General features: G+C 48.2%; 1 protein-coding gene and 3 non-coding genes across 4 annotated transcripts; all 4 read right to left on the reverse strand.

Moving 5' to 3' along the window:
• Positions 1-46: 46 nt before the first annotated feature.
• Positions 47-10,025, reverse strand: LOC122943780 (60S ribosomal protein L13a-like). Its single transcript, XM_044301808.1, is given in 10 exon segments — positions 47-172; positions 2,888-3,010; positions 3,101-3,160; positions 3,244-3,329; positions 3,916-4,017; positions 5,101-5,166; positions 5,350-5,401; positions 5,403-5,423; positions 6,229-6,315; positions 9,988-10,025. Coding segments are annotated over 10 exon segments (699 nt in total). The 5' UTR covers positions 10,003-10,025; the 3' UTR covers positions 47-85.
• Positions 1,104-1,178, reverse strand: LOC122944343. Its single transcript, XR_006391002.1, has one exon. It is a non-coding gene; the product is annotated as a small nucleolar RNA Z195/SNORD33/SNORD32 family (small nucleolar RNA).
• LOC122944341 lies at positions 5,239-5,318 on the reverse strand. The gene has a single exon (XR_006391001.1). It is a non-coding gene; the product is annotated as a small nucleolar RNA Z195/SNORD33/SNORD32 family (small nucleolar RNA).
• On the reverse strand, positions 5,491-5,565 carry LOC122944344. The gene has a single exon (XR_006391003.1). It is a non-coding gene; the product is annotated as a small nucleolar RNA Z195/SNORD33/SNORD32 family (small nucleolar RNA).
• Positions 10,026-16,586: the final 6,561 nt, after the last annotated feature.

Genomic DNA, 16,586 nt, shown 5'->3' on the forward strand with positions numbered 1-16,586 from the left:
AAGTGTCCAGATGGACAACCGATGAAAATGAAGACATACATCCCAGCAAAGTTCAAATATTTATTTCCAAAATCTGTGTGGACATTTAGACGAGGATACCATACTGCTTCAGAACATCGGTGTACTTTTGAATTTTGCTTTCGACGTTCTTCTCTGCCTGCTTCTTCAGTTTCTGAAAATAGAAAAAAAAAATAATGCATAGTAATACTCAGCCAGCCGTGAGAAATGGCAAACATGGCAGTGAGGGGAGAAACCAATTCCTTCAATACATATGTAGATGAACTGTAAACCAACGCAAAATATAATGCATTACATTAAGAATTTGGTTAAGTCCTTAAAGACCCATGCACCACACTAAGCCATACAACTGATTGACAGGAATATGCAGAAACTGCGCTAATAAGTTCACCTATCAAAACCAAACCTAGGCCTCACTCACATGAGAGTTTTGCAGCAGTTTGATTTTTTTTGGGCATTGAAAGAAAAAAAAAAAAAAAAGCTCTCAGCCTCAGATTTAGGCTACATGCACACGATAGTTCCTTTTTTTGCAGTCCGCAAATCCACAAAACACAGATGGCGTCAGAACAGCACAGACAGCCTTCAATATAACTGCCTATTCTTGTCCGCAAAGCGTGGACAAGAATGGGACAGGTTATATTTTTTTGTGGGGCCACGGAACGGTGCAACGGATGCGGACAGCACACGGAGTGCTGTCCGCATCTTTTGTGGCCCCATTGAAGTAAATGGGTCCGCATCCAAGCCACCAAAACTGCGTCTCGGATGCGGAACAAAACAACGGCCGTGTGCATGAGGCCTTATGCTGTAGGTCACAGGCAAAATACAGATTTTTCTGACCAGTATTTTGCCAGTGTGAACATACCCTTAAAGTGCTTCTCCACTGTCAAGACAGCATCCCTGGACAGACACTATAATTTCATACACCAGGGCCTAGCAAGTGGCCTCTCCGCTAAAGACCTAATATTTGTAATGCCAACCACCACTGAAGGGATTCTGTGCTTTATAAAAAGCCTCCTGTAGATAACTTAACACTTATACAAGTCCAGGTAGTATCGATCAGCACGATTACATTACTGCACCAGTCAGCAGTCTCAGATGGTAGTGCATGTGAAATGGTTTCATTGTAGTGAAACTCAAGCACAAGGATCATCAATGACCAGGCTGAAAAATTCTGGTGTGCCAGCGCTGCAATACCCACATCAGTACTGGTAGAAACAAGTGTGACCAACCTCCCATACACATTAGTACCCATCACCTCTTACCTTATCTGTTTTAGTAGCTACTTCCATTCCCCTTTGCAATGACAATTCTGGAGAATCGTTTCATATGAATATTTTGCGCCATCCTTTTTCCCCGGGTGTTGGGCTACTTTCACATCTGCACTTTGGTTTACAGTTTTTAGATCCGACAGAGGACCAAAACTGTTCAGTTTGAGTTTACACACCAGGAATCATCTGTTCCATTATAAATAGAACAAAGCAGTCACTAAAACAATGTAAGTCAATAGCTGACAGATTCAGCACCATTGACTTACATTGTTTTTAGTGACAAATCCGGTTTGTTCCGTTTCGATGAACAGACAAAACTGCAGCAGTTTTCTGTCCGGTCACAAAACTGAATGCGGTCGGAGCGGACGACATTCCGATGCATCCAGAACGGAGCATACCCTATTCAGAATACATTGGCCCTAAACAATCGTTATTTTTTGCCCAGCTCTGAGATCCTCTAACGCAGGCATGCTCAACCTGCGGCCCTCCAGCTGTTGCAAATCTACAACAGGTGGAGAGCCGCAGGGTGAGCATCCCTGCTCTAACGGATCTCAAAATGCTGATGTGAAAGTAGCCTTACCAGTTGGCGTGTCCCACCAGTCTGCCACTAATAGCATTGACCCACCCAACAACTTTATCGGCACTTTTTGCAAGAATAGAAGAATGGCAAAGGTGTCATAAGAGTAAAATGTTCCTGAATTTTTATTTCTTGTGGAATACAAGATTCACTAAAACAGACATGTCAGGAGTGGTGGCAGGTCCCTTTTAAAGCTTCAAGGTACCCTTTAATACAGCAACCAGGACTAACATTTGAACATAAAAGACAGTAAACTGTGCCTTGCACCGAGCTGATAAGGACATTTGACAGCAGCTTTCTCTCAATCCAACATGTTCTTTTCAGCTGGACTAACTAGTCTGTGCACTGGGACATCTGACGCTGTAAAAAAACCCTGTCTCGTGGAAGACACTCCTAAAGCGGGTTGTCTGGCTTCATATATTGATGGCCTATCCTGAGGATAGGTCATCAATATCACATCGGTGGATTCCAACTTCCAGCACCTCCACAGATCCAATGCACCTCTGCATTATCTCCATCATTTATCTACTTGCCATAACAGCGACAAGCAGTGTAATTACAGTTCAAGTAAATGGGATGGAGTAACTACAACCACTGGAGGATGGAGGAGCTGTAATTATAATGCTCCCTGCTGCTATGTAGACAGCGAGCAGATCAACACTGAAGAGAAAGCAGCACTTGTAAGAGCACTGCAGTCTCTTCAAACAGCTGATCAGCAAGAGTGCCGAAGGTCGGACCCCCACTGATCTGATATTGATGACATCTTGAGGATAAGTCATCAATATTGGAAACCGGATACCCCCTTTAACTATAGGGTCACTGCTCCCTCACTAGGCTGACTGAATTACAATATTTCCTACAGGTGAACTGTCCAGAGCCACTGGTGCTCCAAAAATACATCCAGACAGGCACTGCCCATCACTGCTTTGAATAGGATACAGCCAATTACAACTGGGCAACCCACCCAAAACTAACGTTGACCATTATGCACAGAACTAGATATAGTAGGATACATCTTACTCACCATGACCAGCTTCTTTTTCTTATAGTACAGATTGGCCTTTGCCTTCCTTTTCTCTTCAAGAGTGGCAGTCACAGCCTGGTACTTCCAGCCAACTTCATGGGCAAGGCGACCAAGGTAAGCAAACTACACAAAGATCCAAATACATTTAGACTTCTCAAATGACAACTTACCAACACTAAGACATCAATACTATCTAAGGCAGAAGTCGCATACCTTTCTTGTTGGCTTCAAGCGCACGATCTTCAGGGCAGCAGGGACAACCATACGCTTCCTCTAGATGGTGAAAAACAATGTGCCAATTAGCTAGTATAAAAGAACGTCTTACTACAGCAACGCATTAGTGGATGCTCGCTTACCTTGTCATAGGGAGGTGGGATACCATCAAAGACCTTCAGCCTTTCCAAAGCAGCCTGTCCTCTCTTTGTCTTGTGTGGAAGCATTCCTGAATGCAGAAGTAAATTTACATTATACACATGAATCTCCATAAGTCACCTGTGTGTCACCTTTAAATGGGTTGTCATTTCCAAAAGTTGCCTGATACGAGCCAATGCTGTAGAGAAAACAAAAAACCTATACTAACCTTGTTCTTCCTCACTGTTCTCAGCACCGCAGCTCTGGTCTCCCGCCTGGTGTTTGCATGCAAGCCTGCAGTAGTGACAGAGGTATATGACAAGACAACTGAGGCCAGTGACTGGTTGCAGCAGTCACACACCATATATGCCTCTGTCATTGCTGCAACCTAGCATACACACACACACTAGGAGGACGGGAGCCGAGAACACCCAGGGAGAAACAGCTGAACATAGAATGATTTTTGTTATTTTACAGCATTACTTTGCCACAAGGACATTTTGGGAATAACAGACAATTTTAACAATATTGGTCCTTTATAAGCTAGAAACCTTGCTGTAGATAAGATTTATATTCCTAAATTTACCATGTTAAGATTATTCAAGGCTGAAAGCAATTTATATTCCTAAAAACTATTTACACACAAAAAAAAAAATACATAGCCAGTAACTCCATACCCCTTACAGTCCTCCAGAAGATGCGGCTGGGTGCTCTGAAGTGGTATGGTCCACGGGAAGGGTTTGTGTTCATGCGTTTGCGCAGGAAAGCAAGGTACTTAACTATTGGAAGGGGGAAAAAAAAAAAGCATTCATGTAAGCAGTTGCATGAAATATACTCATGTAAGAGAATCAGATATTTCTACTAGCTAAAGGGTAGTGACTGGACTGGGATTACCTTGTCACCTCACAAAAACAGGGGTCCTGCGCCCCAATTTGAAAGGAGTGCTAATCGAGCATGCCTGTTGTGATTCCATGCAAACTCAATGGGACTTTCAGAGATACCCAAGCACTGTACTTGCCCAGCTCCCATAGTGTGAAAATGGAGCAGCAATGCACCTGTTTAGGAGGGGGGATTCGATACCGATTACCTATCCACAGAATAGGTGACGGGTATCCAATTGGTGGGGGTCCAATACCCGGGATCCCTGCACATCAGCTGTTTGAGAAAGCACTAGCGCTCCTGGCCTCTCGCAGCTTACCAAGCACAGTGCCTGTGCTTGGTATCACGCTGAGCCCGATTGAAGTGAATGGAGCTGAGAGCGATACCAAGCACGGCTGCTATACACTGTACGGTGCTGAGCGTAGTGAGCTGCGAGAAGGCCAGAGCTCACAGGAATGCCGGTGCATTCTCAAACAGCCAGATATCAGACCACCGATGATCAGATGCCGATGACCCATCCTGAGGATAGGTCATCGGTATCAAAATCCCGGAAAACTAACTGTTTACTGCCCCTGTTTTGTGTTATATTATATATTGTGTAGATTGTTGACGGGAAATCTACAAATATTACAGCCCCACCTTCCCTCCGCGATTAGCTTCGTACTGCTTGATTAGGTTTCTTTGTCAGTATAACATGTAGAGGTAACACCATTTAATTGCTACTTATCCCCATCAACATTTATTCTAGCTCTAATGAATAATAAAATTACATTTTGTTCTGTCCACTTCCATTACGACAGCCACTGTCACATTACTGCTTTACAAATCTCCACTATCCACTTTCTCAACACTTTTGTAAAAGGAAGCAAACCAATATGGAGGAAAATGTGGAAAAATTATCAAAATGTATATGTACCAGCCATTCATAAGACGTGAAGGGTAAATTTGACATAATGCAAAGTGCTAAAAACTGGAATTCTTACGTTTGTTGCGGTAGAAGTTGCCAGAAATGTTGATGCCTTCACATCTCACAACCACCACTTTGCGCCCTAAGGGAAGCAAAAGATGACTGTATTAGACATTCATAAACAGTACTGCAATTTAGGGGTTTAGATGATGTCTTGGTCTCAGATGGTAGTGCATGTAGTCATCTCATGGTCGTTAAACTCGTATGAGAAACTTTAGGCTCATCAATGACCATTTGCGTTTTTCTTACGCGCTTCAACACTTACCAAGCAACACTTGCTTTGCAACAATAGCAGCGAGACGACCAAGGAGATGTCCCTCTGCCATCGATGACCAGAACCTGCATAGAAGACCCACACGTCAAACAGGCAGTAGCGGCCGGCACCATTACATTACTGCACCAGTCAGCAGTCTCAGATGGTAGTGCATGTGAAATGGTTTCATTGTAGTAAAACTCAAGCACAAGGATCATCATTGACAAAACGCTCACATAAATGAGATGCAGTTTCCACCTCTGGGACCTGCACCTACATGAAGAACAAGCCAAGGAATGAACGACGAAGTGGCCGAGCACTGTCTCAGGATTTTTCTGTAACTCCTATAGAAGTGAATGGAGACCATGTGTGCCACCTCTGTTCATTCACTACCTGGATGCAGTGGCCTCCTCAACTGGTGGGATGGGGTCCAGGAAACCCTCCTTTCTGCAGACAGACAGTGTCATAGGTGGCCCTGCATCTATAAGGCATTTATAGCCTAGCCTGTGAATATACCATGAATGTCTACGTTGGGAGTACCGCTAAGTGCAGAACACTTGTCAGCAATTATCTGGCGGTGTGAAGGTGTGGCTGTTTACATGATGAACGAGCAAAACACTTGTTCACCAGGTAGTCGCGTTATTCATATGGCCAACTAAATGATGGTTTGTTGGCACCAGATTGGGCTGTTTACAGAGCCTCTGCTGCTGGCAAATAAGGAGCCTATATGGGGAGGAGCAATGGCATTAGCGAGCACTCCACCCAATACTGTGGAGGAGATGGCTGCATGCAAATAAGCTCTCCTCCGCTGATGAGCAGGCGATTGTCAGGGAGGGACGCTACAAAACTGGCCCATGTAAAAGCACATTAAAGAAACTGCTTGATAATTACCTGATTTGAAGCTTTGAATCCTCCGCCGATGTTCTTGTAGAAGCCAGGGAGACCCCCCTGGATGAGTTTTTGGGGCAGCTTCTTAACCTGTAGTAAAGCATACTTTGCATGAGCACATTATGGATGACAAACAGGTGATTGGTATTAGGGATCGACTATTTATCGGATTTACCGATATTTATGATTTTATCTAACCTTGCCGATAATGTATCCAGCGCTGCTCGCTTATGAGAAAACATGGCGCTTAGCACACACCGCCATGTTCAGTAGCCAAAAATCAGTGGAGGAGGGAGGGAATCCCTCCCTCCTATGACGCAGCCACCGCAGAGACCAATAAAATGAGCGGGCTCTGATGCTGCCCGCACCACTGCCACCAATGAATGTCTGGCTAATAATAAAGCAAGAGGAGGGACGGGGGAGGGTGTACCGCTGCGCAAACGGCAGCCACCTCCTCCTCCCGAGTGTCCTCCCCAGAGTCAAGCAGCCAGCATAGCAGGTGCCTACTGTACCCGACTCCTGAATCTGTATTAAAGGTTAATTATCATTGGTTGCGCAGTGGGCCAAACCCCCCAGTATTAAAGTCATTGGTGACAGTGGCCACAGGGACCCCTCCTCATTGGTGGCAGTTCTGATCGGAGCCCCAGCAGCGTAATCCTCTGATCGGTTACCATGGCAGCCAGGATGCTACTGAAGCCCTGGCTGCCATAGTCAGCTCACTGCTGCTGTGTGCACTATGCACAGGGCAGCAGGGAGTGTGTGAGATCCTATTCACCCTAATAGAGCAGGCCTGAAAGTTTACAGGTTATCTGCTCAAAAAACAAAAAAACAAAACAAAAACACAATATTGTTTGATCCCTAATCGGTATGGCAAGATTACTGTTCACACAATCCCACATTCCTAACCATCAGTGATGCTGGCTGTTACAGGGATGACAATGATCGAACGATTTAGCAGGATAGCAAGAGTTAAAGGGAACCTGTTGCCTCCAAAAACCATCTCAAGCCGCCAGCAGTACCTGACAGTTACCAGAAGCGCATTTCCGATGATTGTTTTCTTCCTGAAGGCAGATGAAGCAAAAGCCTGTAAAACAGTTATTTATCCCCTGCCGGCGCGCTTCTCTAGTCAGGCTTCAAGTCGAGGGGGCAGCGGCCTGCTTGCTTCAAGTCAAGATAACCACGCTCCCTGCCGCTTCACTGTGACAGACAGCGCTTAAGCAGAGAGTTCGGCTGCCTTTGCCGAACAGCCGGCTGCCAGTCACAGGCGAGGGGGCAGGGAGCGCGGTTATCTTGACTTGAAGCATGCTGGCCGCTGCCCCCTCGACTTGAAGCCTGACTAGAGAAGCGCGCCGGCAGGGGATAAATGAACGTTTTCTGAGCTTTTGCTTCATCTGCCTCCAGGAAGAAAACAATCGTCAGAAACACGCTGCTGGCGGCTTGTGGTTTTGGGAGGTGACAGGTTCCCTTTAACGTACAGAGCTGAAAGCCAGGCACTCTTTTAGGGCTTATCAATGCTACTGGTATTACCTTAATAGAGAAAACCTATTCTGCATATTTTAGGGGTTTTGCATCACCCCAACAAGAGGATACACTAAAGCCAGATACAGACGAGTGAGATCAATGCAAGGAACTTGTGTGTCAGTGTGAGCTCCGGTCCTGACCTCGGCTCCATCCTCAGGACAGGTCATCAATATCAGATGGGTGGGAGCCGACTCCCGGCTGATCAGCTGCTAGATAGGCCGGTGACATCACGTTCAACGGTCACATGGTCTAGGGGCAGCTCAGTCCCACTCCAGTGAATGGAGCCGAGTCGTAATACCAAGCACTGCCACTATCCAAAAGACAGCATCGTGCTTGGTAAGACTACTTTCACACTCACGTTTTTGGGCCGATCCACCATGAATCTGCAAAAACGGCTTCTGTTACCATAATACAACCGCATGCATCCATCCTGAACGGATCCGGTTGTATTATGTCTTCTATAGCCAAGACGGATCCGTCTTGAACACCATTGAAAGTCAACGGGGGACGGATCGGTTTTCCATTGTGCCAGGACGGATCGTCAGGCGGGCAGCGTTTTGGTGTCCATCTCCAGAGCGGAATGGTGACTGAACGGAGGCAAACCGATGCATTCTGAGCGGATCCTTTTCCATTCAGAATGCTTCAGAAAGCCAAAACGCGAGTGTGAAAGTAGCCTACGTTGTGGTGCTCACAGGAGTGCTACGAGTCTGACAGCCCCTTTAAAAAGGTTGTGCCAAGTCATGCAGGACCAGCCGCTCCTTGTATTTCAGGGGGCGACTGGTGGATGTCCCAGCAGTAGTAGCATCACCGGCTATGCAGATAGGAGAGAACTTCACATAACCAGGACACCCCTTTAAAGGGTTTCTACCACTTGCATATCACATATTTGGTGATCAGACACTAGCGATCCGCTAGTGTCTGATGTAGCTTACAAGCTAATTATCACATTAATCCGGGCTGCCGATACCTCAAAAAAAGCACTTATATCTTTATGCAAATGAGCCTCTAGGTGCTATGCAGGCGTTTTTTCCAGCACCTAGAGGCTCCGTCTACCTTGCAGTTTGCCGCCCATCGCCTCGCTCCAGCACGCCCATCTCTTACCGTATTCGATCCTCCCCCTGCATCAGCCTTCAGAAATCCCGCGCCATTCGGCGCAGGCAATGTCTGACCGCTCCGTGCTCAGACATTTCCACTGCGCCTGCGCCGATGTCATCGGCGCAGGCGCAGTGGAAATGTCTGAGCATGGAGCGGTCAGACATTGACCGCGCCTGCGCCGAATGCCGCGACGAACGGCGCAGGCGCGAGATTTCGGAAGGCAGAAGCAGGGGGAGGATCGAATAGAGTTGAAGATGGGCGTGCTGGAGCGAGGCGATGGGCGGCAAACTGCAAGGTAGACGGAGCCTCAAGGTGCTGGAAAAACGCCTGCATAGCACCTAGAGGCTCATTTGCATAAAGATATAAGTGCTTTTTTTGAGGTATGGGCCGAACGGATTAAGGTAATAATTAGCTTGTAAGCTACATCAGACACTAGCGGATCGCTAGTGTCTGATCACCAAATATGTGATATGCAAGTGGTAGAAACCCTTTAAGGTACCTACAATAAACTACGATGCACAGGCAAAAGTCTTAGCTGCCATTAACAACCAGAGATCACCTTTCACTTTTCAGAACCTTTTAAGAAATGAAAGGGGAGCTCTGATTGGTTGCTATGGGCAACTAAGTATTTTCCTGGCAGTTTTGATAAATGAGGCAGTGTTTTATTGATGTCACTGTTCACATTGCTTCAGGTAAGTGGCTGATGCCAGAGAATCTAGCGGGTGTGAGTGGAGTATACTGGACTGTGATGGGGGAGGGGGGATCCAAATGCCAGCCGGACCAGTAAATCCATGAGAAGCTACAGGATACCCAGCAGCTGACACAGGGGGACGCCCGGAGAAGCAGCATGGAGGCGCCGCTCCAACGTGATGTCCGCAGCCGGCTCCAGTCCTAACATGGCTCTCATCCCGCAGAACGCACGACACGGACGTAAAGCAAGCTCCCCGCCATCGGCCGCGTTACCATAGACGTGCACGGGGAGCGCTGGACCACCGCATGAGCCCGGCACTCAGGCCGCAGACCTTACGGCAGTTTTTACCGCAGCCGAACCGCATCCCCGGGGGTCCAGACCGCCTCCCCTCAGCTCACGGATACTCCGCCGCTCAGCCGGACTAAAAGAAGAGTTGCCGGGCCGGAGCCTCTCACCTTAGCCTGCGCCATCTTGGGCTGCCGGACGAGAAAGAGACTCGCGCTGTGCCACGGGGTCTCCAAAAGGAAGGAGAAGGGGCGGAAGTGACGAATAAGACACGCCTGCTGTCAGTGGAACACAGCTGGGACAGGAAGAGAGGAGGCGTCCGGTCGTGACGTAATTACGCAATGGAGATGGGGAGGAGTAAAGCCAACGAACCAATGAGCTTTCTCGGCTTTTGGAGTGCTTTGGAACGCGTGATTTGCCAGTGAATACGAGCCTTGCAATGTATGCCGGGAGTTGTAGTTCTGGGGCTGAAATCGTGATATAATGAATATCATAAATAATGAGAGGGTTGGCTACAGAAATCATAGGGTCCACAGCAAAGGAAGAGCTATGTATTTAGCTATCTCTACTGAGGGGTTCTCAGAAATGTATATGTATATCAGTATGAGATAGGTGGGGGTCTGACTCCTGGCACCCAGCTGTCTGATGAAGCCTCCTAGCCTCTTACCAAGCACTGCGCTCCCCATGGTTTAGTGGCTGTGCTTGGTATTGCACCTCACCCGCTTCACTTGAATGGGACTGAACTGCTCCTAGGCCGATAATCATGACATCCCATGGCCTAGGAGGAAGTGCTCGCTCACAGACCACCACGGCCTTGATCGGTGATGGTGTCGGGAGTCAGAGCCCCGCCAATCTCATATTGATGACCTATCCCAGAAAACTCCATTAACCACCTCCGGACCGCCTAACGCAGATGTGCGGTCCGGAGGTGGCAGCCCTGCGCAGAGTCACGCATATACGCGTCATCTCGCGAGGGCCGGGATTTCCTGTGAACGCGCGCACACAGGCGCGCGCGTTCACAGGAACGGAAGGTAAGCGAGTGGATCTCCAGCCTGCCAGCGGCGATCGCTCGCTGGCAGGCTGGAGATCCGAATTTTTTAACCCCTAACAGGTATATTAGACGCTGTTTTCATAACAGCGTCTAATATACCTCCTACCTGGTCCTCTGGTGGTCCCTTTTGTTAGGATCGACCACCAGAGGACTCAGGTAGGTCAGTACAGTCGCACCAAACACCACACTACACTACACCCCCCCCCCCCCGTCACTTATTAACCCCTTATAAACCCCTGATCACCCATGATCACCCCATATAAACTCCCTGATCACCCCCCTGTCATTGATCACCGCCCTGTCATTGATCACCCCCCCTGTCAGGCTCCGTTCAGACGTCCGTATGATTTTTACGGATCCACGGATACATGGATCGGATCCGCAAAAAGCATATGGACGTCTGAATGGAGCCTTACAGGGGGGTGATCAATGACAGGCGGGTGATCACCCATATACACTCCCTGATCACCCCCTGTCATTGATCACCCCCCTGTCACTGATCACCCCCCCTGTAAGGCTCCATTCAGACGTCCGCATGATTTTCACGGATCCATGGATACATGGATCGGATCCGCAAAACACATGCGGACGTCTGAATGGAGCCTTACAGGGGGTGATCAATGACAGGCGGGTGATCACCCATATACACTCCCTGATCACCCCCCTGTCATTGATAACCCCCCTGTAAGGCTCCATTCAGACGTTCGCATGCGTTTTGTGGATCCGATCCATGTATCCATGGATCCGTAAAAAATCATGCGGATGTCTGAATGGAGCCTTACAGGGGGGGTGATCAGTGACAGGGGGGTGATCACCCTGATTACCCTGATCACCCCCTGTCATTGATAACCCCCCTGTAAGGCTCCATTCAGACGTCCACATGCGTTTTGTGGATCCGATCCATGTATCCATGGATCCGTAAAAAATCATGCGGATGTCTGAATGGAGCCTTACAGGGGGGGTGATCAGTGACAGGGGGGTGATCACCCTGATTACCCTGATCACCCCCTGTCATTGATAACCCCCCTGTAAGGCTCCATTCAGACGTCCACATGCGTTTTATGGATCCGATCCATGTATCCATGGATCCGTAAAAAATCATGCGGATGTCTGAATGGAGCCTTACAGGGGGGGTGATCAGTGACAGGGGGGTCATCACCCTGATTACCCCCTGTCATTGATAACCCCCCTGTAAGGCTCCATTCAGACGTCCACATGCGTTTTGTGGATCCGATCCATGGATCCGTAAAAAATCATGCGGATGTCTGAATAGAGCCTTACAGGGGGGGGTGATCAGTGACAGGGGGGTGATCACCCTGATTACCCTGATCACCCCCTGTCATTGATAACCCCCCTGTAAGGCTCCATTCAGACGTCCGCATGCGTTTTGTGGATCCGATCCATGTATCCATGGATCCGTAAAAAATCATGCGGATGTCTGAATGGAGCCTTACAGGGGGGGGTGATCAGTGACAGGGGGGTGATCACCCTGATTACCCTGATCACCCCCTGTCATTGATAACCCCCCTGTAAGGCTCCATTCAGACGTCCACATGCGTTTTGTGGATCCGATCCATGTATCCATGGATCCGTAAAAAATCATGCGGATGTCTGAATGGAGCCTTACAGGGGGGGTGATCAGTGACAGGGGGGTGATCACCCTGATTACCCTGATCACCCCCTGTCATTGATAACCCCCCTGTAAGGCTCCATTCAGACGTCCGCATGCGTTTTGTGGATCCGATCCATGTATCCATGGATCCGTAAAAAATCATGCGGATGTCTGAATGGAGCCTTACAGGGGGGGTGATCAGTGACAGGGGGGTGATCACCCTGATTACCCTGATCACCCCCTGTCATTGATAACCCCCCTGTAAGGCTCCATTCAGACGTCCACATGCGTTTTGTGGATCCGATCCATGTATCCATGGATCCGTAAAAAATCATGCGGATGTCTGAATGGAGCCTTACAGGGGGGGTGATCAGTGACAGGGGGGTGATCACCCTGATTACCCTGATCACCCCCTGTCATTGATAACCCCCCTGTAAGGCTCCATTCAGACGTCCGCATGCGTTTTGTGGATCCGATCCATGGATCCGTAAAAAATCATGCGGATGTCTGAATGGAGCCTTACAGGGGGGGTGATCAGTGACAGGGGGGTGATCACCCTGATTGCCCTGATCACCCCCTGTCATTGATAACCCCCCTGTAAGGCTCCATTCAGACGTCCGCATGTGTTTTGTGGATCCGATCCATGTATCCATGGATCCGTAAAAAATCATGCGGATGTCTGAATGGAGCCTTACAGGGGGGGTGATCAGTGACAGGGGGGTGGTCACCCTGATTACCCTGATCACCCCCTGTCATTGATCACCCCCCTGTCATTGATCACCCCCCTGTAAGGCTCCATTCAGACGTCCGCATGTGTTTTGTGGATCCGATCCATGTATCCATGGATCCGTAAAAAATCATGCGGATGTCTGAATGGAGCCTTACAGGGGGGGTGATCAATGACAGGGGGTGATCAGGGAGTCTATATGGGTGATCACCCCCCTGTCATTGATCACCCCCCTGTCATTGATCACCCCCCCCCCCCCCCCCCCGGTAAGGCTCCATTCAGACATTTTTTTTGGCACAAGTTAGCGGAAATTTTTTGTTTGTTTTTGTTTTTTCTAACAAAGTCTCATATTCCACTAACTTGTGTCAAAAAATAAAATCTCACATGGACGCACCATACCCCTCACGGAATCCAAATGCGTAAACATTTTTAGACATTTATATTCCAGACTTCTTCTCACGCTTTAGGGCCCCTAAAAAGCCAGGGCAGTATAAATACCCCACATGTGACCCCATTTCGGAAAGAAGACACCCCAAGGTATTCCGTGAGGGGCATATTGAGTCCATGAAAGATTGAAATTTCTGTCCTAAGTTAGCGGAAAGTGAGACTTTGTGAGAAAAAAACAAAAAAAATCAATATCCGCTAACTTATGCAAAAAAAAAATAATTTCTAGGAACTCGCCAGGCCCCTCATTGAATACCTTGGGGTGTCTTCTTTCCAAAGTGGGGTCACATGTGGGGTATTTATACTGCCCTGGCTTTTTAGGGGCCCGAAAGTGTGAGAAGAAGTCTGGGATCCAAATGTCTAAAAATGCCCTCCTAAAAGGAATTTGGGCCGCTTTGCGCATCTAGGCTGCAAAAAAGTGTCACACATGTGGTATCGCCGTACTCAGAAGAAGTTGGGGAATGTGTTTTGGGGTGTCATTTTACATATACCCACGCTGGGTGAGAAAAATATCTTGGTCAAATGCCAACTTTGTATAAAAAAATGGGAAAAGTTGTCTTTTGCCAAGATATTTCTCTCACCCAGCATGGGTATATGTAAAATGACCCCCCAAAACACATTGCCCAACTTCTCCTGAGTACGGCGATACCAGATGTGTGACACTTTTTTGCAGCCAAGGTGGGCAAAGGGGCACACATTCCAAAGTGCACCTTTCGGATTTCGCAGGCCATTTTTTACACATTTTGATTGCAAGGTACTTCTTACACATTTGGGCCCCTAAATTGCCAGGGCAGTATAACTACGCCACAAGTGACCCCATTTTGGAAAGAAGACACCCCAAGGTATTCCGTGAGGGGCACGGCGAGTTCCTAGAATTTTTTATTTTTTGTCACAAGTTAGCGGAAAATGATGATTTTTCTTTTTTTTTCTTTTTTCCTTACAAAGTCTCATATTCCACTAACTTGCGACAAAAAATAAAAAATTCTAGGAACTCGCCATGCCCCTCACGGAATACCTTAGGGTGTCTTCTTTCCAAAATGGGGTCACTTGTGGCGTAGTTATACTGCCCTGGCAATTTAGGGGCCCAAATGTGTGAGAAGAACTTTGCAAATGTTGCTTAATTTTGCATTTATGAAGCCGGTAAATTATAAAAAAAAAAGTGTAAAGGAGTTCATAGCCTTTAAAAAAGTAAGTGGGATATGATCATCTTAAAGGGGCTTTCCAAAACTTTAATATTGATGACGTATCCTGAGGATAGGTCATCAAATCTGATCTGGGGGTCTGACTCCTGGGACTCCTGGCGATCAGCTGTTGGAAGGGGCTTCTTCCTCAGCCTGTGACATCACAACCATCGATCACATGGCCTTTCTGCAGATCAGTCCCATTCAGGTGAATGGGATTCTACTGCAGGCACTGTGCAATGTATGGTGCTGAAACGATTACTCTTTCTTTGCATCGAGGATTCACTTGTGTCATGTGACCACGGAGCATGAGTGAGGCGCTTGCTATTACTGCTCCGTGGTCACCCGCCAGCCTGCGCAGAATCTTGACACATTGTCAGGACATAGTGCATGTTAGCACGCAGAAGAAGATAGACGAACTGTGGAGCTGCGCCCCTACAGGAAAGGTAAGTATTCTATTTTACTGGAGCTGGGGGCTTGGGTAGGAGGGGGAGATGGTGACACTCGGGGGCAGCTGATGGCACTGGGGGGCAGCTGATGGCACTGAGGGGGCAGCTGATGGCACTGACGGGCAGGTGATGGCACTGGGGGGTAGCTGATGGCACTAAGGGGGCAGCTAATTGCACTGGAGGGGTAGCTGATGGCACTGGGGTGCATCTGAAGGCACGGGGGGGGGGGAGCTGATGGCACTGGGAAGAAAGCTGATGGCACTGGGGGAGGGGGCTGATGGCACTGGAGGGGCAGCTAATGACACTGGGGAGGAGCCTGATGGCACTGGGGGGGGGCAGTTGATGTCACTGGGGGGGGGGGGGGCTGAATACACGGAGGGAAGCTAATGGCAATAGGGGGGGGACCTGATAGCACTAGGGGGGCAGCCTGATGGCAATAGGGGGGGAACCTGATGGCACTGGGGGGCAGCCTGATGGCTCTGGGGGGGCAGCCTGATGGCACTGGGGGGGAAAGGCCTGATGGCATGGGGGAACCTGATGGCATGGGGGGGCTGAGTTTTTATAAAGAAAAACGTTCTTTTAATTAGTTGTTTGGTATTTATCGATAGAATACTTGATTACAAAAATAGTCGATAGCTGCAGCCCTACTTTGCATAGTTGAAGAGGCTGCATTGCTTGTCTGAGTGCTGTGGCCCCTTCAAACATTTGATCACTGGGAGTCAGACCTCCACCAATCAGACATCGTGAGGATATATCATCAGTATTTAAGTCTCGAAAAAACTCCTTTAACCTCTTAGAGGACTTAAACATGCAATCTTCTGATTGCTTGTCCCATAGACTGCACTAAAATACTATTGCAGTCTATGGGATTCTGACAGGTTGTCTGTAAAGTGGTGCCTCAGACACAGCTTTGCAGGCAGCTAACCATGACAGGCCTTGGAACCTTCACAAGGCTCCAGGCTATCATGGCAACTGATCGAATTTTGCTGCGGCTGATCAGAGAACAGAGGGAGCCCCCCCCTCCCTTTATCTAAACCTACCAATGCCGCGGTCGCTATTGACAGTAGCATCTGAGGGGTTAAATGACTGGGATTGGCGTCGTCACTGATCCCAATCACTGCCGACTGGAGCCTGCTGTATTATACAGCCAGAACCCTTCATGTATGGAATGAGCTGCCACACTATGACATTTCCAGAAACACTGTGAGGGCTACGAAAAAAAGATATGTCCGATGTATGTGCTGCACGTGTTTGTTCCTTAACAGGAAGGCGTTTGGGATTACCAGCCTCTCTGTCTCCTTCTTG

Source organism: Bufo gargarizans, chromosome 7 (assembly GCF_014858855.1).
Source record: "Bufo gargarizans isolate SCDJY-AF-19 chromosome 7, ASM1485885v1, whole genome shotgun sequence".
NCBI lineage: Eukaryota > Metazoa > Chordata > Amphibia > Anura > Bufonidae > Bufo > Bufo gargarizans.